A 24,869-nucleotide genomic window follows, 5' to 3' on the forward strand; every position below is an offset into this window, starting at 1 on the left:
AACATTATGTATCTGTGAACAAAACTGGTTACGTTTATTACAAATGACCCTTTCAGGCTTACAATATGGAAAGGTTTTTCCTTAAAGGTAGACACTGGGGTGGTAGTATGAATTGGAGATAAAGCAGGAAGAAAACAGAAGAGTCCTCTAAAATGTTTAACATATGACTGACAAATCTTTTTAAAAGTTCAAGACTGGGCATGGTGGTTCACGCCTGCAATCCCAGCACTTTGGGAGACTGAGGAGGGCAGATCACTTGAGGTCAGGAGTTCGAGACCAGCCTGGCCAACATGGTGAAACCCTGTCTCTACTAAAAATACAAACATCAGCTGGGTGTGGTGGCAGATGCCTGTAATCCCAGCTACTTGGGAGGCTGAGGCAGAAGAATCGCTTGAATCCAGAAGGCGGAGGTTGGGGTGAGTTGAGATAGTACCACTGCGCTTCAGCCTGGGTAGCAGAGTAAGTTTCCACCTCAAAAAATAAAATAAAATAAAATAAAATAAAAGTTCAAGTAAAAAAGAAAAAAACAATGTCATCGATACACCCCCACGAAGACATTCACTGCCAAAGAATTCAGAACAAGAATAATAGCTAGCCACACACATTTCCAAAGATGGCAGTAGGATCAGCAACAGAAAACTGAAGTTTGAGGATATTGTGCTAGAAAGTCATATGAAAAGTTGGGTTACTTGAGTCAATGCAACTGACAACCAAGAATGGCAGAGAACATGGCAGAGATGTCGAGAATGCTCATTAAATGGTGTGCTTAGAGTTTAGACACAAAATGAGACTTCTTATTATATGAATAATAATTTCTATATGGTAACCAAATTATTTGTGCATTAAAGAAGAGGCACACATAGATGTCATCAATACATCAAAAGGACCTGAGGCTATAGTCTTAGAAACTTAGCGTAACGGACTTATGATGGTAGTGTGTTCCTTAAAAAGGAACAGGTACTTCATTTATATAAGAAAATAACATGTATATTTACAAGAAAAGTTACAGGGACAATGGTGGAATGGAAGAGAGGTAAGAGGGCCTGGGTGTCCCTGTGCATTGAACTCAGAAGAAAGAGAAAACAGAGTAGTCTAGAGGATTAGTGTTCATGAGCAGACACCTAAAAACATGGAATGTGCAAGAACAGTGCTTCTCCCAAAAGGACACGCTCACTGAACTGTGCTCATAACTAGAGTTGTAACACATAATATTTTTAAGACACTGTGTAAGGTTGAGTGGTGCCTTTGTGTTTAAGAGGTGCAAACGAAAGCTGACAAACACAAGCACCGATAGATAAGTGACAAAGAAAAGACCACGAGAAAAGTGGAACCCTGCTATCCCACCTCCCTACTGCGTCCACCCCCGTGTCCCAGGGAGGCCTTCTGCCTACTGAACTCACCACGACCAGCCCTTCAGATGTAATGCACGGGCTAGTTCGGCTGTGAAGGGAGAGACAGATTCGACAAGGCCTGCCTGGAAGAGCCTCGAGAAAAGGGGCTGTCTGAGTGGGGCATCTGGAAGCCAAGACGCCTGGGAGAGTTGCCTGAGACTCTAGCCTGCTGTCTCAGGGAGGATTCACCATCACTGGACTCCGGGTTTCCTTGTCTCCTTGGAGACGCTCAGTACATGCGTAGGTGTAAAAGTGGGCAGAGTGAAGATTTCATTTATATCATATAAGAAAAATAGTCCCAGTCCCCTTTGCAAGGTGTCTGCAGGAGCAAAAGCCTCTTCTCCTACTATATATGTTCCCTTAGTTATTTCACATGAAGGTTTTACGGCTTTTTAATGTAGAAAGGGAACTGTTATATATTTTAAGTGCTATCATCAGGGTTCTCAGAATAATAGACCGATCAGCAAAGAACAGTTTGGTTGCTAGTTGGAAAGGCAGAGAGAGGGACTGTAGATGACAGTGCAGAGAAAAATATGGTGGGGAAGAGGAGAAAGGTTACACACACATTTAACACTAAAATAAAGCAAGCAAAGAAAAACAAAGTAATGAAGACTCTATATAACTTATACTCCACCAAATACTGGGAGAATGGGCACTCACTTTTTATTATTATTATTATTATTATTTTTGAAGACGGAGTCTCACTCTGTCACCCAGGCTGGAAGGCAGTGGTGAGATCTCGGCTCACTGTAATCTCTGCCTCCCGGATTCAAGTACTTCTCCCGCCTCAGCCTCCTGAGTAGCTGGGACTACAGACGTGTGTCACTACACCTGGTGAATGGAGTTTTGCCATGTTGGCGAGGCTGGTCTCTAACTCCTGACCTCAGGTGATCCACCCGCCTCGGCCTCCCAAAGTGCTGGAATTACAGGTGTGAGCCACTGTAGCCGGCCTCAATTTTTAAACAGTCAAGTCTCAGAGCAGCTATAGTCAACTCCTCAGTTCAGCGAAGCGTCTTTAAGAAAAACATACACACATACACACAAAACTATTCTTTTCTTTGGCGGGGGGAGGAGGGGGCAAAATCTTGCTCTGTTGCCCAGGCTGGAGTGCAGTAGCGCAATCTTGGTTCACTGCAACCTCTGCCTCCTGGTTTCAAGCAATTCTCCTGCCCAAGCCTCCCGAGTAGCTGGGACTATAGGCACCTGCCACCATGCCTTGCTAGTTTTTGTATTTTTAGTAGAGACAGGGTTTTGTCATGTTGGCCAGGCTGGTCTCTAACTCCCGACCTCAGTGATCTGCCCGCCTCAGCTTCCCAAAGTGCTGGGATGACAGACATGAGCTATCGTGTCCGGCCATCACAAAACTATTCTTATATGAATAGTTATATTCTAATATGAGCATATTCTTATATGAGCTTATATTCTTATATGAGCATGGTCTCATAAATGCAAAGGAAAGTATAGAACTTAAACCTAAGTTTTCAACAAATGCTTACTGAGCTGGCTCTACAAAATGATCACACATTTCAAAATTAGCTACTAGGATCCGCAGATTTAATTTTTCTGGTTTGAAGGGGGTAAAAAAGTCATGTATGACTTTTTTTTTTCCAGACCCAATATAGGTAGTGTAGATGAACTTAAACAATCATATTGCAAACCCCAGCCTCTTCATACCATCTTAAACAAAGGCCCACTAAAGATGATAATCCAAGATACAAGCACAGGGGGAAAGGTTTGCAAACTTGTGTGAACCCAAGGGAAACTGTAGCCGACCTACTGAACAGAGAACACCACAAGATAAAGATGGGCAAACTGGCTTCCAAATTTCAGCCCCCAAATGAATAAACACAGGTAAAATAACTTTAAATATTTGGGATGGAGAGACAACACTAGTGCAGAGAATAATTCATTTTGATATGAATTGCTATGAATTATTCCACAATAATTCCCCAGCTTTATCATGAGTATGTTAACAGAGTAGGAACAAATTATTATCCATATCCTCCCCAAATTAAAATCCATTTAAAAATTGCCTTAGGTCTCAGCAGGAGTTTTAAAACCTAACTGAACAGAACTTATAACATGCTTTGAAATCAACCACTAAAAGGTGTTTTCTTTCCATGATATATAAATTACTGTGGTCTAGATTTTAAATTGTCACATGCAAGGAGAGGCAATAAATCCTTAGTGTTTAACACTATGTATCTGGGCATTATAATACAAATATCCAGCATCTACGATTTGTAAAAAGTAAAAAAACACTTATTATAATGTTCAGTGTGGGACAGTGAAAAATGTGCAATGACTGATGGGATCCCCTTTGGAAACTATGTCAGAGACTTATGTTCACTATGTTTCCTGTAGATGATGACTTGATAGCCATTTTTACCTGTTATGTGATCAGAACAGATTATGTCCTTCATCTCCAACTCCACTGCCTAAACCCCAGAGATAATCTTTTTTTTTTTTTTTTTTTTTTTTCTTGGCGCCAAGGTCTCACTCTGTTGCCTGGGCTGGAGTGCAGTAGCACAATCACGGCTCACCGTAGCCTTGACCTCCTGGGCTCAAACAATCCTCCCACCTCAGCCTCCTGAGTAGCTGGGACTACAGGCATGGGCCACCACACCCAGCTAATTTTTTCATTTTTGTAGAGACAGGATCTCACTGTGTTGTCCCAGTTGGTTTCAAACTTCTGGGCTCAAGCAATCCTCCCACTTTGGCCTCTCAGAGTGCTGGGATTACAGCTGTGAGTCACAGTGCCAGGCCAGAGATTACTCCAATACAACTGAGGAGTGAGAATGGACTTTTCTTATTCTTATAACAGTATCTCAATCACAATTAGAGAAAAGTCCCTTAGGATATATTGTTTGAAGATAAAATTAGATTCTCTGGATACAGAATGTGTGTGGATATGTGTTTGAGTTTATGGGAGAGGGAGACAGAAGGGTGAAAAAGGAGGAAGGAGAGGGCAAGCAGCAGAAAGAGAGAGACAGAAAGGATATGAATAAATGAATTTCTCTTTTAAGAAGCAAGGATCAACTCTGACTCAAGTTCCAGATCAATTGCTAATGTAAATAACGTAAAAGGTCCAATCCCATCTCTGGAGACCTTTTACTCTTGGTGGTGGTTCCTGGGCTGGGTTGAGTCAACACTTCCTTTATAACAGATGTGACAACTGCCTGGCACTGGATAACCTGGTCCTGTATTTTCATGCTAGGCTCGGGTTACAGTAAAGACACAGTTTGAGGATGTCACAGAGTGGAGGTGAATGATAAAACCAAGGCACTTAGAGCCCAGTTGCACACATTCACATTTATTTTCCTTCAAACTAAAATAAGTGGCTCTCTGAGCTAAAAGAAGAAGTAGGTGGGGCAGGGGGAGTAGGGGGCAGGCACGCATCACTTTCATCTCAACTGTGGATTGACTAGTCTCCCATCTATGCCTGGATCTGCACAAGGGGTTGGAACTGCCCGATGGCTGGCATGCCATGGTCCACGGCCAGCTCTCAGCACTCAAGAGCCAGTGAGATGGTCCCTTCACTGCCGGCTTGGTAGGTCATGTTTTCACATTAACTGGGAACCTGGACATTTTTGACACACCTTCCATTCTATTGGTCCAAGATTACTTCATTCTCATCAGTGCCTTCATATTCTTAGTAAATAAGCGCCATCTGTTATTTACAAATTATGTTTTACATAAGCATGTTTACAACTTCTGAGCTATTTACATTCTAAGATCATAGCAGGTGCTTATATTTAGGGGCTAGGTAATTCTATGTTTAGCATGTTTATCAAGGTAGCCGATGTTCAAAAACATGTCTACCATATTTTAAGAAACATCAACAAGTTTATATAAAATATGGTTTGAACAGGCATGCACACATACATAAAGCAAGCTGGTAGAAGGAGAAAATTTTTCTAAAATGTTTTGCATAACACACTTGGTGACAGGGTCTGAGATAAGCCACTGACACATGGAGGTCTTCAAAAAATATGACTAACTGGAAAGTTTCTAGTCATGGGCCAGCAAACTATAGCCCGTGGACCAAATTCAGTCTCTCACCCATTTTGTACATCTGTCATGTATCAGCTCATGACATAAGAATGGTTTTTGCTTACTTAAATGGTTGAAAAAAAATAAAATAAGATTATATTATGACATGTGAAACTTATATGGTATTCAAATTTTGGTATTTACCAATAAAGTTTTATTGGAACACAGTCAAGCTCATCCCCTTATATATAATCTATGGCTACTTTTCTGCTACAAAATGGAGTCAAAGACTTTTGACAGAGACCACATGGCCCTTGAGACCTAAAATATTTCTTATCTGGCTCTTTACTGGAAAAGTCTGTCAATCTCCGTCTTAGGTTGCTATCTGTATTCTGAGATCCCCAAAGATTTCGCTGGTTAGAATTTTATATAAACACATCTTTCAATCAGTTCCCCAAAATAATTTTAGAGTTTGGCCAAGGAGCAAGAACATTATTAATTAGCTGTTCTTTAAGCTCAGATTCAATGTTGATGTTCTGAAAAGGAAATATATCCATGTGCTTTTGATCCGAAACTGTTTAAAACTTGCCTCAAACTTTGAAGATGTGTTTCTGCTGGTAGGTAACTGACAGCAGTTCAGATCAGTATGAGATCCTGAGCACCCACAGAATGAAGACAGCACGTGTCTTATTGGTGGCCAGTCGAGAGTTGGTTATTTCCTGTCTGCCCTGAGAAGTTGTCCCATTTCCAGCTTGAAAGGCTGGTCTGAGTCAGCCATCCTTCTTCTAATTTCTTTTCCTAGACTCTCCCCACCCCTCAAGATCAAACCTGTTTTTCAGATAATTTCATGGGCTAATCAACAGTCACTGTGGATATGGGGGTGGGAGGAAAAGCTTGTAAAAAGAGAAAAGCAGCATGGGAAGATTAGTAGGAAAGGAGTCATATTCTCTCCTCTGTTTCTCATCCTCTACATCCTCTGAGTCCCTCTAGAGAGCCTGGTTCCCCTAAACTAGTTTGCTATCTTTGTTCAACCCCAGCAACCAAAGCAATGATCATTTAACACAATCTGACAATCACTCTGTAGCAAGACCTGGGACTGAGTATGCAAGGAAACTTCATCATCATTTTGCTTTAGACAGAGCAATCACTCTAGTGCAGGAAGGAATTAAGGGCTGTGAATGACTTAAAGAAAAGAAAAAGAAAGAAATGACAGTGGCTTGTAGAACTGGAAGTATTCACACAGAATCAGCAGGATTCCAAAGCAACAGGTTCTTCAAACACTTTTTTAAAAATTTCATTTTACAAATAGAGCACTTGGTTATAACAAGACAATGGAAAAAGTAAGCTAACCTCATGGAGGGATTCTGGTGATTGTGAAAATATTAGATGCTCAAAGAAAGATTCCAATTCTAATGACTATGTAACTATTAGATACACAAGGGAAGAACAAAAGCACTGCAGTAAATCGTTGAGTCAGGTTATTGGCGTCGTAAATAGAAAACAAAACACATCCTCCAACAAAACTTACAGGGGGTAATGACCATTCACAGACAGCCTTTAACAGTTTCTTTGTACCAGTCACTGCTTGGTCTACTCTATGATACTGCAAATAAGGGTGTGGACTCTGAACATTCACCGGTAGTAAATCCACTTGACTCAACCCCAAAAGCAGGTGCAGTAGACAGCCAAGTCTTACATCAACTGGGATATATTGAATTTGAATCAGTGGCTGAGAAAGGAAAGGCTCTAGGTAGCATCATCCATCCTCAAGAGTTCCGACAGCTGGACAAATTATCCTATGCTTACAGAGCATTTAATAACAGCTGACATTCAGGTAGGACATTTTGCATGGATTTGAAAAAGTGTTCCAGTCTTTGTAAATAAGTTTATGAGACAACGTCAAGATAGGCATGGAGAAAAATCAGAGCAGAGACAACTCCGTATCTACAGCATTCCAACATTATGTGTTTGAGTCAAAATGGAAAGGGACAAGAAACAGAAAAGTCACTGTTCTCTATGGTCATCACTGTCCTAACTGCAGAGGAGTTACAATCATGGGTCATGGGCAGTGTCATCTCTGTGTGGGGACAGTGGGGAAGAGGTAAAGGCCAGGCCAAAGCACTCTCTGCAGTACTTGGACCACTTTATCACCCTACACCAGCCTGAACCTCTCCTAGATCTACTTCCAATGTTAGGTTTCACATATACTTACAGACATGATTTTATATTCTTTAAGCTACACGTAAGGTGGTTATCATTGCTATGATGCCTATTATGTATATCCCTTGCTTTTCTTTTACTTTAATGTTCAACAAATACCGCAAAGGTAGGTTTGGGAGTTGTGCTTTTTGTTTCTTTTAAAGTCAGCAATTTATTTGAGTATATTTTCTTGGGGAGGAAAAGATGGCAAAAAATTATTTCTTTCTTTTCTTTTCTCTTTCCTTCCTTCCTTCCTTCTTTCCTTCTTTCTTTCTTTTTTTTCTTTTCCTTCAAGAACTGGGACGAAAGAGAATTGCGCAAATGTGTTCCTGCACCACCTCATGATTTGCCTGCATTACTGTTGTGCATTTAAATGCCATTCCATGCACCAACTACAGGAGACATGGACACACAGAGATGCCGAAGGCTCTAGATAGGAGGTGGCATTCTGCTAGAAACCCCACCGCCAATCAAGCCCAGGAAGGGGTCAGCAAACCCTGTATCCGCTTGCGACTATGAGTAACCTTTTTTACTTGAAAGGCACGTATAGGATACTTCCCAGCCAGGAAGCTAAAGCATAGGATCTTCATGACATCAAAAAAAAAAAAGGGGGGGTATCTATGGTCTATGGTCCTCTTGCAAAATTAGGTGTAGTAAGTTTAACGACTACCAACAGTCAGGAAGTCTGTCTGAAGTCTTTTGGAAGAGCTAAAAAAAAAAAAAAAAACCACCACCATCATACTCCTACTCCCATTAACATAGGGCCCTATAACCACCTTGCTGAGGCACTGGCTGGTTGCTCCTCTTGGAGCCAGTGCCAGACGCTGAATCACTACACCAAGTCTCCGGCACCTGAGTTGTCTTTGGAGGGATTCCATTCAAGCAGTGCCCAAGCCTGAGCCTGTTTAGCTCATGAGAGTTGACAAGATCACAGCCTAGGCTGCTATGACTGTAGGCCACATTAGCGTTGCAATGAAGTAAAACCAAAGTGAAGTTTATTAGAAAATGTCTAAAATGTTAAGTTGGATGCTGCATCAAACTCTTTTTTCCCTCTGTTTAAGACTAGATTGTGTTTAAAAATAAATAAGTTGGCCCCATCCTCCAGGTTCCCAAAGTAGGAAAAAATCGGGGTCAAATGCAAGGATAAATGAATCAAAAGGCTCTATTAACTCACTGTATTTAACCCACTGTTTTTTGCAATTGCCTTTTATGAGGGTGCAGCTCAGCAACTCTCATTATGAATAATTCAGATTCACATCTTTTCATACCTCAGAATGAGACTTGCTAATTTTGAAGCTTGTGGAAGAATCTAACTAGAATTATGCTCAAAATAATGGAGGATTTTCCATGATTTTCCTAGTAACACTGAACCCAGTTCTTGCTCAAACAAATATGGTGCTGTATTTCTTTTTTTCTTATACTATAAGTCACACATACTCGGGATGCCCTAAGAGGCAATTAACACCTATGAATGCTTTGCTTCACAAAGTACCTTCCTTTTCTTGCCTGAATTTGGGCAAAGAAGCAAAGAGTAAAAATGATTTAGAGGCAACATTCCAGCAGATAGAAGACAAAAGAAAGAAACAGAAATGGGAATATAGGAAAGGCCCAAATAAGATTAATAATGTAAAATGTGGAACTACTCACTATTGATCAAACATTAGGATTGGAGGGGGGAAATCCTAATATTCTCCATTAATTTACACTCCTTAAAGCGTTATTTAAAATAGCTAAGATTGTATCTGTATAACAATTTGAAAAATGAGGAGCATCCAGAAACACAGGGACAAGTGCAGCATAACTTCCCTACATTTAAGACACTAAATAAAAACACTGTATTGAATTGTTCACTATGAACCAGACGCTGTGCTAGTTAGTTTCTCTCTACACTAATTTTATTTCTTGTTCCCAACTTTTCTAAGGGAAGTTGGGGAAAGTTGTATAACTCTTGATTTAAAATGGGCAAACAGAGACAGATTGTCAAGTTCAGTGACTTGCCCAAGGTCACAAGTCTACAGAGTGGCTAGGATGGAAAAACAAAAACAAAACATTGTCTCATGAGAACTTGATACTCACACTGTACCAAGGTCACTGATTAGACCAAAGATGGCTGTGGGTAATCTTGGCAAAGGGCTATGCAGACCTCCGGAGCTAAAAACGCATGACTCACTGTGGGCTCTTCTGCTTCCAGAATGAAGGGAAGGGTCTTTTCTCAGTGTCACACCTTCTAACTTTAATCTCCCTTCTTTTCCCCACACAAAAGACTTGCTTTTTTTCAACCAGATCTTTCCACGGCCAGGACTCCGTGAGCCATAACCATATCTACAAGTCTGCCCTCCCTGTTCTTTGCCCTCATTTACATGGCATCCAAGAATCTTTTTCATCTAAATTCAACCATTCCCTAAAAACTCTGTTCACAATCCAATTCCTTCAAGCAGCAGTGTCCCCTGATATCCCCAGACCCAAGGGACCAGCCCTGCTTCTGAATCCCTGTAGCAGCATCCTGTGTTTCTACTGTTGTGATGGCAAACTCCAAGCAGGCGGACAGGAAGGAATTAACAAGTCCAGCTATCTCTGCTCTCTCACACACTGTGTTTTCACCTCTCTGGTTATCTGAGTTCATCCATCTTCTTTTGGAATATTGATGTTGTCCCCATCATACCTTGATTCTCAGCTCTTCCTCAAGCCTCATTCTGGACAAGTCCCTCATTCTTTGGTTCAGCTAAGCCAAGGGTGGATTTTTTTATAAAAGGAACTTTTCGTAAAGCAAATAATAGAAAAGTAGAGCTAAGAGAACACAAGTCTTTTTCTTTTTTTTACCCAAATTTCACTAAAGTCCAGCCACAGTTAATGACTCTGGACACCTGTATCTTACACTTCACCTCCATCTAAGTGAGATCTCTTCTCCTGACCCACTCGGTGTGACTTTTAGGTCCAGCGGGATTTCTAGCTCTTGTTTTAAGCCACTGTAGACTCCTGCACTCTGCTATAAATACATTTTTCTTCTTTTTTTAGTGGAGGTGGTATAGGTGCTAACTTACTGTGTTATTAAACCTGCCCTGGTCCCTGGTCATTGGGGATAAGGAAGATAATTAAAAGTTGTAATTTTTTTAGTGTTTATTGCCAGACAAGTATCAAACAGTACAGAGTCATTATATTATTTATTTTTTCACAATTCTTTGAGGTAAATTATACCCAGTTAACAGATGAGGGAGAGAGAGAGAGGGAAGTGGGCAAGGGTGAAAAAACTAACTACTGGGTACTATGCTCAGTACCTGGGTGTCGGGATATTCCCAAACTCAGCATCATGCGATATACCCAGGTAACAAATCTGCACATGTACCCATGAATTTAAATTAAAAGTTGAAGTTATATTTTTTTAAAAAAGAAATGATACAGAGGGACTCCATATGTCTACTACCTAGTGCTGAAAAGAAATTCTTTTCAAGTTGGGCCTATCAGGTTAGACCTTTCTCAGTTTTTGCCTTTTCAGCAGTTATACGCTTACAATTTTTTTTTTTCTTCTCTCTGGAGAGAAAAAAATTCTGGACAATTCTTGGAAAAAATAATATTAAAAAACAATCCCCAAATAAAAACACCACAATTGTTTACTATAAATACATTGTTTAAAGTATGTAAAATAACTACAATAGTTAAACTATTTTACCTACTCCACAATATTTGTGTTACTTATTATGCAAAGCATATAGAAAAATGTTTCAAATATCACTATTTCAATTGATACTTATAATACAGCATGATGTATGCAAGTGTGTGGTGCACGCATTATGTGTGTGGTTATTTTAACATGTAGATCATAAACTGTGTGTCAAAAAAAAACAAAAAACAAAAAACAAAAAACAAAAACAAAAAAAAACAGAGACACACAAGACCAGAGAGGTTAAATTGTAAAGATTATGTGACATATGTAGGTAAAGCCCTTAGCACAGCACCTGAAGCATGATAGTTATTCAGTAAATGGAAACTAAAACTATTACTATATGTATAATACACTGCCCCAGGCATAAGGGAATATATTTTCTCAATGGAAAGCAAAGATTCCTTTTTCCCAGTGATCTCAAACCACTGGTCGTCCTCTTTATAGAAACACTAAGAAAACTTGCAGCATCCTCTCTTGAACCCAAAGAGATCTAAGGCAGTCAACTTTAATTGTACAAAAAGCAAACTGAGGACAAGAGGGGTACATGGTTTATCTGTAGTCACACAGATGACATGCAGCTGAGAATCCTGGCTCTTTCCAATGGCAAAGGCACTTGAGCAAATATGACTCTTTCTGACTCTTACCAAACATTCACCCATGCCTTGCTAATTCGCAATGCAGGAATGGCTGCCTAAGAGGCAAATATTGAGCTGGGGGAGATGATGATACTGGTGGTGATGCTACCAATGAAGAAAATGGTGACTTAACACTGAATTCCAACAACAATTGGTTCTAAATTGCTTTATATAAACCGAAAGTTTATGTAATGTGGTCAAGTTCACACAACCTGGATAGAATCCCTTCACTATATTCAAGAACGACATACACAAAAAGTCCACTAATCCACAGACCTATGGATTTGGAGTATTTGGAGTTCTTCCATTCACCTGGAACTAGAAGACTACTTGCTTAACATGACTGATTAAAAAAAAAAGTAGGCATATATAGAAAAATATATCAGGTTAATCTAAGCCACACAAAAAGGTAACTTTGTAATGAACTTTAGAAAGATTACATCTTATGGTGGCAAAGAAATACAGATTTGATTGGCTTGGTCGCGGAATTAGAAACTCTTTAAAAGGGAATTTGAAAAAAACTGTGGTCATCTGATACACAGTTATGTTCACAGAGTTGTGCTCGAAAAGTGACAATGACCTCTGGAACTTCCAGTAACCACAGTTTAGCATAAGATGGAACTTGAGTCTCCAGGCATGAAGAAGTAAGGATTCTCTGGGAATTTGGGGGAATTACTGACCCAGAGAGAATCATAGGAATTACAAAGAAATAGAAGTTTGCTTTGAAAAACATTACTATATTTCTACAAAAGCAGCATACATAGTGGTTGAACACACACCAATCATTGTGTCTGGATCTGAAGGCCAATTCCACCATTTGCTAGCTGTGTGACCTGAGACAAGCTAGTTAACCTCTCTGTGTCTTAGTTTCTTCCTCAATAAGAATGGGAGGAACTGAAAGTGCCTATGTCAAATTGATACATGTAAAGTGCATAGTCTAGAGCCTCACACTCAATAAGTAACAAGTGATTTTGAAAAGTGCTGTATAACTACAGATTATGAAAGCAGTAAGTTCATGGTAGAAGATATGTAAAATGTATACATGAATTGGGAGAGTAATAAAAAAAAATATGACACCATCATCTGCAATGACACATTGTCAGCATTTGGGGATATGATTAAGAAAAGGCATTTTCCACCAGGCCTGGTGGCTCACACCTGCAATCCCAGCACTTTGGGAGGCTGAGGCAGATGGATCACGAGGTCAGGAGATCGCAACCATCCTGGTTAACATCGTGAAACATTGTCTCTACTAAAAATACAAAAAAATTAGCCAGGCACGGTGGCGGGCGCCTGTGGTCCCAGCTACTCAGGAGGCTGGGGCAGGACAATGGCGTGAACCCGGGAGGCGGAGCTTGCAGTGAGCTGAGATCGCACCACTGCACTCCAGCCTGGGCCACAGAGCGAGACTCCGTCTCAAAAAATAATAATAATAAAAAATAAATAAAAGAAAAGAAATTTCCTTGGGCCAGGCATGGTGGCTCATGCCTGTAATCCCAGCACTTTGTGAGGCCAAGGCAGGGGGACCACGTGAGCCCAGGAGTTGGAGACCAGCCCAGGCAACATGGCAAAACTCCGTCTTCTACTACAAATACAAAAATTAGCCAGGTGTGGTGGTACACACCTGTAGTCCCAGCTACTTAGGAGGATGAGGCATGAGAAATGCTTGAACCCATGAGACGCAGGCTGCAGTGGGCTGAGATAGCACTACTGAACTCCAGCCTGGGTAACAGAGCAAGATCCTGTCTCAAAGGAAAAAGAAACAAACAAACCAAAAAAAAAAAAAAAAAAAGAAAAAGAAGAAAAAGAAAGAAAGAAAAAAGAAAAAAAAAAAGAATATTTCTTAAGCAAAAACTGGAATCATTTTGTATGGTCTTTTGAAAATTACATTTTGAAATTAAAAGCACATTTTGAGTAGAGATTTGTTTCAAATCTAATTTCTATATTCAGGTTCCAACAAACAAACAGTATAAGGAGCCAAACAACCCAAGCACCTCCACCCTATTGTGGAGTTTTCTGGAAAAGCTTTCAACAAAGGAGTCTGAACAGTAAATGGCACTTGCCTAATTTTTACACTGTGCTTTAGAAACCCAGGAAGGAGGCCCACGGCACTCCAGAATTGAAGAATCACACAGTACCATACCAGGTTAACAGCATGTTTCAATTCTTTTGCCCCCAAAGCATGTAACTACAGAGCAACCGCTGACTTAACTTTGCAGCGCCCATAAGCAGTACTGTATCTGTTTCTTCACAAAGAACAAACTAACTTGATTTTTGTGGAAGTTAAATTGCCAACATCATATTGAGTTAAAGAGAAACAAAACGAAAATCAGAAGTTTCAGCCCATGCTGTATCTTTAAAAAAAAAAATACATCCTTTGACCCCAAATAGATTAAAATTAAGCGCGATTAGTCTTCAACACCTCCTCCCTCCCACCACCATCAACATCACGCACTAGCTATATTTTCCAGGCCAGTTTCTTCATGGTAAAACACTTTCTCATGAGACTGCCTGTGGTCAGGGCTGACTATGTCACAGGAAAAAATGCTTCTCATGATCTCTAGATCATAGCACTTCCAGGTCTAGCATGAGCATTAAATACAGACACACCCGGAAATTGTAAATGATTTTAACAACAGGACATTTTCCCACCTCAAAAGTGGGATAATCTTTGCAGCCTACCTATGTCCCTGGGGTGTTCTGAGTATTAACAAGTTAGCATTAGTCAGGCACTTTGATTTCTACAGACAAAGGGCTCTGTATAAATACAAAGTATGATTATCCAACCCAACTGCCTTTTGGAGAGAGGCGGAAAGGCCACTGCTTCCATCGTTGTCCTCTCAAGAGCAAAGCAACCTCCCAGTTATCTGCAGGGCAACACTCGTGAAAGTTGCGCTGTATCTGAGCCTCTGCTGCACCGTTCCCTTATATAGTCAATGAAGAGGGAACCCCTTCTGTGTGCATATTTTCAATTCACATTCCAAAACAGTATAGGCAATGAAACAGATTTTCGGCTGTGATTTATAGGCCTGGATGTGACTGGGCCAGGCACTGTGCTAGAATCATGCACATCACTTCTTCAGGATGTGGAGAAGTAAGGAGGCCCCTACAGAAAATCATGTTCCTGTATTTAAAAGAATGTGCCAGTATGCGCACATATCTCAGTGAATGCCTACATATTAAGAATGATTTCACAAAGCCATGCAAACCCCACCTGAGAACTAAAAAAATACATAAATTTTAAATCTAAATTTAATATAGATTTGAGCCTTTCCCTTGGCCTCTGGAGGAATCAATTTGAGATAATGACAACCTTGAAGATAATGAAATAGGTTACATAATATTAAAGACTAGAAGGTATTTCTGAGGGACACAGACATATAAGTAGACTCTCTGTATTACAGCACCTGCCTAACATCTTTAAAGAGAGGGACAAAATGTTGGCCTCTGATAAATTATGTTGTACCCTAGCCACAGACACTATGGTATACTTTCCTTTAGTTGAGTTATTCATCTTTAGCTTTAAACATCAGAATATAGCCTTCAACAAAACGGTAAGAGCCACTGGTTTGTCCAATGGTGTTATGATTTAAAACACACACACATACACCACACAGTCAAGCTACTGAGGCAGGCATTCCTAAGTGAACTGTCTAGAAAAAGCTAAACTAATGAACAAAGTAATCCTGGGAAATCCTGTTCCATAAAACCATTAGTTGCAATAGGCTAATTCCCAATAAAAAGCCTGGCAAATTCTCAGAAGGCAAAAAGCCTCCTGAGCCTTAAGGGTTAACTCACTTGCCTTAAAATAAAAAAAAGACGCATATAATTTCCTTTTATCATAAAACAATGCATTTATTATTTTCTGTATATCTGTTAAAGGGCATGGCTTTCGGAGTGGAAAACAAAACAGAACTTGGTCACATGTTTATTTGCTTCAGCTACTCCCTTCCCCTTCTGATAAATAATCAAACATGCCATCCAGAAAAAACAAAACCAGCGAGCTGGGAAATTTGATGGTCATCAAATAGACTGAGATACCAAGAAAAGCAGCCCACTGTTCCCACACTGAGTTTTCAGCCCCCACACCTACACTAACATCTGAGTAAATACCTTCAGTCACTCTTTCCATTTTCCCTGCAATTACTCCTACTGTTAAACAAATTGTCCTTAAGGCAGTCGCAAACATCTTATTTTTTCTTGCAAAAGAGAACAACTTCTGAACATTCAAAAAAGCCATCATAGCCATAGCAATACACACACATGCACACGCACATACATACAATTATTTTATGTATTTAAATGTTTCTTCTATGAGAGGTCTGGACAACCCCAGACCATATTTCTTTCTCTATTCTAATAGATGCTGTTTTAGACACTAAATTTTAAAAATATTTAGTCTGGGGACTAGCAAACAAGGCTCACAGCAATAACAATTCTCTTAAGATCAAAAGAGCTAATTTTCCATTTCCTGTCTATTCCCTGACCACTATATAGTTAAAAAAGAAATATTAACACCTGGCTTACCAATTAAACTGAAGTTGGGGGTCAGGGAAGGGGGGTGTGGAGGGAGGGGAGAGAGGCAAAAGGAGTGACTACAGACAGGAAAAGGTGGAACCTTTTTAAAAAATGTCAAACCATGTGTTTAAAAAGTCATTTCAACAGAAAGGACTAAGAGAGCCGTTAGATCGCTCTTCTACTCAAGAGCCAGGAGGCAGCCCAAGTCCAAGGGCTTTTCCTGCCATACTGATGATCCACAAGGAAAATTTTGAAAAGAGCCTTCCAACATCAAAGTTAACAACCATCACAGAAAGTGAGGCAGGCTTCCCTTTCCCTCTGCAGCCCACTCCGTTGAAACAATAGGAATATGAATGAGATAATGACCGTGCGTGTTTCAGCAGTCTGACTTTTATTGGCATGAAATTGGTACAAATATTATCAAGCCTGATTCACAAATGATGACGGTGTCGTGATGCAAACATTAGGGGACAATTCTGTAGATGCAGAATTACAAAGGCACCATCCCCACATTCTCTTACTACTTGTGATAACAGGAAGAAAAAGAAGGCAACGCGAAACAATGTCACAGTAAGCAGAGAGAGGTTCCAATCTACGTTCAGCCTATAAAACTATCCTGACACCACCCGGCTGCTTACTTAGCTGATTATATCCAAAGACATATTTGAAAGCAAGAGTGAATTAAACAAGGAGTTAGAAGGAGACGGTCCTCTCAAATCTCTAAAAAGAAAAAAGCCTCTGATGGAGAGAGGAGGGAAGGGGGAGGAAAAAAAGCAGTAAACAAGTTGGATCATCTTATTTCGCCCTTCGGAGAATGTCTGCACAAGAACGGATCCCTAGTTTAAAAGTTTAACCCACCAAAAAAAAATGTTTCTTTTTCTCTGGACACTTACAGAGAAAATGAAGAGTTTGGCGAAGGGAGCCCGTACTGTCTGCCTTTGGATTTCCGTCTTCTTGCTGTAGATGGGTTCTGGCTGTTTCTGCGAAGCGGGGGTTGCCGAGTGGTAAAAAAGATGTTTGAATAAACAGGAAGTACTGTGCGGCTGAAGCACACTCGAAGAGAAAACACACTGGAACATTGCCCTTTGTAGGCAACCTCAGGGAGGTTTGCCTCCACAGTAGCTGGCTGGGCTCTCACTAAATGACAAAGAAACCACAAGAATTCCTCAAGTAATTCTTCACTTTCAAAGTTGAAAGATCAGTTGGAGCTTGCAGGTAATTTTCAAAGTTGCATTTAGCACTTAAAGAAATCTATTAATGCCACACGTATCTAAACCGCTCCAGGTCTGCAAGCAGCGACACAGCACACGCAGTGTGCCCTGGCTAGACCAAGCCCTAGCCAAACACAGCTCATTCACGCAGACAAATACACACCAACAGGGTTTCGGGAAACCTGCTCTTGAGATATTTTTGTGGTGACATTTACATAGGCAGGATGCTTTAAAAAAAAAAAAAAAAAAGAAGAAGAAAATTCAGATTTTGCAGACTTTAGAGGATTTTGTCACATGTATTTTTAAAGAACATATTGTCCCGTATTCCAGAGATATGCCCTGGATCTGGCTTTGACTGGCTGTCCTTTATATTTTCTTTCTCCACCATCAACCAAACTACCTGTTTATTTCCAGATGCCTAGCTTGCCTACTGGAACACTCCTTAACCCGCCCCAAAATGATTATCACAGTCCTGTCTTCCGTCACCGGGAGTAATTCAACAGATACTGTAAAGAAAAGTAAACTGGTAAAGGCACAGCAAGTCAGCTTGAAAAATAAGAGGAAGAGTTGAACAGCCATATTCAATAACAAAAAAAAAAAAAAAAGGAAGAAAAGGATTCCTTCTGAAAATGTATTGCTCTTGTGGCAATGTTCTTCTGCCACGGAAGCTACTGATTTGTTATTTAGAGTGGAATGCTGGACTGTCTGTCATCCAGGTGCTAATACTCGGCTAAAATAACTCATTGGGAGCTGTCAGTGGGATGTTTACATAGGCCCCAATCTTTTCTTCATAGAAGGAAATTTTTTACTGGAATTCATCTTCTTTTGATCTCACATTCAAAGCAACGGCAGCTTGATAGACATTCAAGTCTGAAAGCAAATCCAGACGCTGAAGATAAACCGCCAGAAAATGACAGGCAGAAGCATCTAAAGCTTATAAAAATGAAGAGAACAGCATGTCGCCTGAGTATTACAATAGCAGAAATCAAGAGACATATTAGGTGGAACTGATCAGCCACAAAAACAGTTCAAAAGGCAGATCATAGAAACAGAGGACTAGGCTAGGGGGAAAAAATGGGAAAGATCTGGTTTACTGCCTCATCTCCCTTCTGAGCCTCACAGTGCTTCCACGCCTGCCTTCTCCACTTTGGGAAGGGGTGGAGTATCCAATGCAAATGTTCCTCTCTAACTCAGCTGGTCCAGTTAGAGACCAGGAAATGATTTCCTAGCAATCCATTTTCAAGGGGCAGGAGAAAAAGGCAGACTCTTACCTTGCTCAGTGTCCAACATGCTGCATTTTATTAGCATCCCCTGCAGCTGCTCTGCGTTGCAGTATCAAAAGGCACACAGCCTGGGCGCCATGAAAGTGGGCGGTCAGGAAAACCATCTCTCAACAGAAGAGCTATAAGTAGTTCGAGATGGGGCTAGAGAGCTCGAAGCAGTCCAGTTCCCTAAAATGGCTAGTTATGGAATGAACACAAATGTTCCAGCCTCAGTCACACAAATAGATGTGTTCTGTCCTACAGATATGTAACAGCTCAACACCTAGTAGCTTTTAAGCCAACTAGGGCAGTTCTGTAAAGGAATTATCACAACTTTCTTAGAGACATGCAATTAAAAAAAAAAAAAAAAGCCTCTTATTTTCATTAAAGTCAGTGCATACAATGAAATACTAATTATCCCAACAATTTTGTTCTTAAAGCTGTTTGTTAACAAACACTGAATGTGAACAGGCAGCATCAGGTTAAAGGGCAACAGAATTCCACATTATAATTTAGCCCGCGGTTATTCCTGATTGCAAGCACCCTCTGGGACTGCAAAGCAAGATCTTCTTCTGCAGCGCGCTTGGATTTTTAAAATTAGTGCCCCTCCTTTTTTGCATAATAAACCAACATTAAAATATGGATTAAAAAATGTACAAGCCAAGTTTTAAAAGCTGTAATCAGTTTAGCATTTGCCTTGTGCAAACGAGTCCCGGGTAACTAAGTTACAAAGGCAAAAAACAAACACCACAAACAAACAAAGCCAAAGCCCTACTGGATCCTACGAGTGTTTTTTCAAGACACCTCTGCCATGCCTATACAGCTATCAGATGTGCTGAAGTCGATGATTTCCCTTTGAACTGTACTAGTTCAATCTGTGAAAGTCACCCTGGTTGTTCTCTAACCATAAAAAAAAAAAGCAAACAAACATACTTGCTCTCAACACTTATTTCCAAACTTCCCCCAACTAAATATTCCGTGTTGTTGCAATTGTGTGTTCGATTTACAAAAAACACAGAAAGGTTTGTCGTGAAAACGAAATGCAAATTCCCTTATACATTATAAAATAGGTTCTTCCTCTACAAAGAATGCCGCCACCACTGCTGTGATGCAAGGAGCAGCAACACTCCACTTCTCATGGCCATTAGAAATCTTTTTTAAAAAATCTGCCACGTATAAAGACCTTCATTAGTATAATTAAATGACTGTTGGGTTTTTGTGATATAAACAACTTTTGATATGTCATTTAAAAACCTCATAATAACATCATTAAAGAGCCACCATTTTTAATAGAGAAATTGTCTGCTCAGGGCCATGGAACAGTCGTCTCGCTCTGGGCCTCTTCCTCCTCTCCCTTTCAGACTTCTGCTGGACTTGAATGTCACCATAGACCTTGAATCCTTGAATGTGAAATGGCTTCACGCTAATTGCTCTAATTGCTTGAAGATGTGCAGGCAGGTGAAACCTGATCCCTGTGGCCATTGTAGACCAAGAACAACACGGGAATGTTTACACAGTGGTTTGATTTTAATAGACAGAAGGGCTGAGTTTAAGACAGCAAAAACACAGCTAATAGGTGACCTCTTAATGTAGTCCTCCTCTAAATAAAAAAAAAAAGGACACACAACAAAATACAATTTCATGTTCTAAAAGGCAACGTCCTAAATACCAAGGTTATTTGCTTGACTCTTGGAGTTGAGTACACGTTACATTGCACCTGACATTTTATACCCGAAAGTCTACCCAGAGTATGTGTGCGTGTGATTTTTTTTTTTTTACTTTAAAACAAAAAAGCACTTTATATGTCAGTCAACTTACAAACAGATTATGACTCCATGGTATTTCCTATTAAGTGCATTCATTTAAATTTTAAATTGAATATTTTTCACAGCTGTAAAACTCCTTGTCCCTTAAACGGAAGGCTTGGGTGTCTCCTTGTTTACTCCTTTGCCTCTTCTGTCCCCACCCCCATTTATGGAATTCTTGACCCTTGTCCATTTCTTGATTGCAGTTGAAGTTGAGCCCAAACCCTCTCACACTGGTGCTTCAGACATTTGTCTAAAGGCTTTCAGGATCTTGTTTCTTTGTTGCTGTGTGGGACTGTGGTCTCCTTCCACCTAGACAGACTAAGGTGGCCATAAGAGTGGCCAAAATAGTTATTCAAAAACAGTGGCTACTCTCCTTGATGTTTTAACAATCTGGAATGGACACCAAGGTTTAACGATGGCTCCCCAGGGCCCTCTCTTAACAGGGCACAAAGGTAACCACGGCTAGACAAGAAATACATGATAGCAAGGTCAAGAGAAAAATACAGCAGCACCTCCAAGGTATCATTAACAAAAGGAAACCCACAAAGGTTAGGGGAAGTGTTAGGTATTGAGATAGGTAGATAGGTAGGCAGGTAGATAGATAGCTCAAGGATCCAAATGTATAGGAGCATTTCATATATAGCCAAGGAAATACTGCCAAACAGAAAATGAGAATGAAACATATACTACAGTAGGAAAAATGCGGCAAAACAATGGAATTATTTTAAGGTTAAGCTGGGCAATTAGAGCCAATGATACACCTTGTAAATGAGAACAGAGAAGCACGAAATACCCCATACAGCAGGGAGTACTGTCTAACTGCTGCTCTGCCAAGTTATGCTGTATATTAACTTCTGATGATGAAATACAAAATGCAGCAGAAAGGGGGGAAAAGTTCTCTTAAAGCTACAAAAACTTTAACTATATAAGCTAAGTAATAAATATAGGCCCTTCTTTTCCTGGACTATTTGTCTCCCCGGACACTGAAAGACAAAATAATGAAACAAAAATAACTGTGTAGAACCTCCCTTTGAATCACAGCCACCTCACATACATTTCCAGACAATCCTACTTTCTGCTAAAAGTTATAATCTCCGGCCAGGCACAGTGGCTCACGCCTGTAATCCCAGCACTTTGGGAGGCCGAGGTAGGCGGATCACGAGGTCGTAAGAGATCGAGACCATCCTGGTCAACATGGCGAAACCCCATCTCTACTAAAAACACAAAAATTAGCTGGGTGTGGTGATGTGTGCCTGTAGTCCTAGCTGCTCAGGAGGCAAAGGCAGGAGAATCACTTGAACCCGGGAGGTGGAGGTTGCAGTGAGCCGAGATCGCACCACTGCACTCCAGCCTGGCGACAGAGTGAGAGTCCGTCTCAAAAAAAAAAAAAAAATTATAATCTCCTATTAAGAAGAAATGCCCTTCCCTCTGAAAAAGGAGGGGGAACCAGTAACCATTTGTACATGTACAGATTAAGTATAAACCAGTCCAAGCCAGTGAGAGGAACACAGAGGAAAAAAGTAAACAGGCCCCTACCCCCTACCCCCAAAATAGTTCCCCTTTGAAAGTTCTAAGTGGTGAGTGCCTGGTACCGAAGGCTGCCCTGTTCCTTGGAGGGGTCAGCAAAGCTATGCTAAACTGACAGGTTCAGTTTACAGCAGGCCAGAACTTTGTTTGGATATACTGGCCTTGTTCACCGCCAGCTTAACAACAGATGGCTAGAAAACTTTCATTATGTTGCACAGGACTGAACTGCAAACAACCCAGAAAACTGTGAAAAGTTTAACTCCCTCTGAACCAATGTGCCAAACCAGGGCCTGCCCAGAGCCAGTGAACCAGCTTAGGGACAAGGGGACCGTGGAAGTGATGGTTAAAATAACACTGCCCACGTCAAGTCAAAGCACCTTTCTAGGCTCCAAAACGGCAGAGACCCACCCAAATCTTTATTTAACTCTTCAAGCGCCAGGCCATATAAGGAGTGGCATTGACCATGCCTTCTTTACTTTTCCAAAATGTACTGGCAGACATTCCCTCCCTTTGGAGAAAGAAAATCTTACTCCAGACAATTCCCAATCCTCAAGCTCCCGTTCTGCCTTCCCGTCTCCTGGAAGTTGGGAGCACAGGACCAAATTGTCTTACCCTAACACCCAGAGTTAAATATGATTTATCTAAATCTGTTTATAATTTAAATATTCATTAAGTAGATTCAATCACATGAACCCTAATATCTCCTAATGCTCTGAGACAGGTTATAAATGCACCTTTGAAGGTTTAATTCAATTGGCAATCTGAGAAGTCTTATCACTGGAAATGTGTTATTTTCATATTATTCAAGAAATGAACGAATGTGTTTTCCACAAATGTATTTTAGAAGCTACCCTTTCCTGTTATTGAAAGAAAATTGTGTTTATTACTCCTTTAGCATAGTGTAAACTCATAAACGTCAACAGAGAGTACAAGGAAAACTGTCAACTAAATATTGTTTCCTTCATGAGCTGTTCTTCCAAGTCAATTACGCCTTTCAACTTCTGGGGCATTGTATGATAAACTGGCAGTAAAAATCATTCACATTAATATACCATGGTGCCTTGCCTGCAAAAGGTAATTAAAGAAGTAAATGACTCATAAGAATAGACATATTAGCTGCAAAATGAAAGGCAACTGAGCTGCCACATAAAAATATGTACCATTAAGATACTGCATTTTCATATTCCTGTAATCAGCTTCAGTAGACTAATGCTTATTTAATCCAGTTCTGTGCTAAGTCCATCAACAACTGTTTTTTGCTGTTTTCTCCTTGACTGAACATTATGAGAGCAGGTTTAGAATAAATACTGCAATGAGATTTTTGCATACTCAATTGAAGAACAGGTTTTTACATTTTAAAATCTATTTTTCTTTCTCTGAGAAATACAACATAAAAAAAAGATTACTGGTGGAAAAAAATATATATGTATATTGCTAGCTAGACATGTCCCTTCAAATGGCAGAACATTTCAGCAAAATATTTGTTTCCATATTCACTATTTCTGACCTGTACCACTATCAGCATAAGGGTGTCATGCCTCCACTTGCCAGATCTCAGCTTCCTTTATGAAGCACTCCCTTTTGTTAATAATGTCTTCCATTAGCATTAGCAGGATGAGGGCAATTTATCCTTTGGCAGGGATGGAAAGAGAAGGCAAGATATGAGGAGGGGGTTAGTGTGGGGGGTGGTGGGAGAGTCTCTCAGACATGCCTAGTGGCCTCTGAGTCCTTTTCCTTCCAGGGTGTTAGCTACCTGACTGGATAAACCCTTCTCAAAGAGAAGCAAATTGACCCTCAAAATAACTGCTCTATTTTCCAGTCTCCGGCTTTCCAACTGACATTTTGCTCTCTTCTCCATATCCCTTTATATTTCAGCACATCCTTGCCAGCCCAGCCAAGCCACAGCAAAACATCCTCCATACAGTCTGAGATTTTTTCACTTCACGTGCTCACTTCTCTGCTGCGGGAACCTTGATCTTAACCAGTGAGATGGATCCACCATTTGTACTATTAAAATTTTGGGGAACACTAGATGCATGAGGTTTCCTGGAGGCTGAAGAAATGCCTGTTCTGATTGTGGAAATCAGGGCTCTTTGTTGATAACTGATGCAGCCTAAAGCTTTTGTGGATTCAGTTTGGGAGTTTTAGCTTTCAAAACTCATGCAGCTCCTCCAATGTCAGCAGTGAAAATCAGCCTAGGATATCTCAACTTCTATCATGTTTGTCAACAATTCACCCACCTTCAATAACATCCGAATGCATCTGGATGGTGCCCACTAACCTATCAAAAAATCCAAAAGATAATTGGTTTTTTTTTTGGGTGCAAGACCATGGGCTTTCAATAAAGGTAAAGTTCTAGATTTCTATACAAGTTGTGCCTTCTCCCCTTCCCTCCTCCTATGAATATACAAATCTCTTTGGCTTTAAAACTGATGAGCACCCACCAGCCAGGCCCTCAAGGACAGTGCAGGATGTGAGGATGGCCCTACAAGGACCTTCCGAGATTTATTTATCTTTTCACAGTTCTTGGAACTGTGGAGAGCGTCTCAGATTTAGGCTGGATCTCTTCTTGTAATGTATTATTGCCTCAATGTTCGAGCAGACACCACACGGAACCACAACTAATGAGCTCTAGTCCTTTTTCTAATTAAGGAACAAAGGTTC

The 24,869-nt window shown here is 40.4% G+C and overlaps 1 protein-coding gene across 6 annotated transcripts in view; it reads right to left on the reverse strand.

Moving 5' to 3' along the window:
* The window catches only part of FOXP1 (forkhead box P1), a 579,361-nt gene that overhangs the window by 166,970 nt on the left and 387,522 nt on the right, over positions 1-24,869 (reverse strand). Inside the window, exon 1 of one of the 6 annotated variants that reach the window (XM_011971173.1) lies at positions 17,291-18,101. The exons of the other annotated variants lie outside the window; for them this stretch is intronic. Coding sequence (XP_011826563.1) covers positions 17,291-17,476 — 186 coding nt within the window. The 5' untranslated portion in view covers positions 17,477-18,101. Of the gene's footprint in view, positions 1-17,290; positions 18,102-24,869 lie in introns of those variants that run through there. 6 annotated transcript variants of the gene reach the window in all.

Source organism: Mandrillus leucophaeus, unplaced genomic scaffold (genome assembly GCF_000951045.1).
Source record: "Mandrillus leucophaeus isolate KB7577 unplaced genomic scaffold, Mleu.le_1.0 Scaffold121, whole genome shotgun sequence".
Taxonomy (NCBI): domain Eukaryota; kingdom Metazoa; phylum Chordata; class Mammalia; order Primates; family Cercopithecidae; genus Mandrillus; species Mandrillus leucophaeus.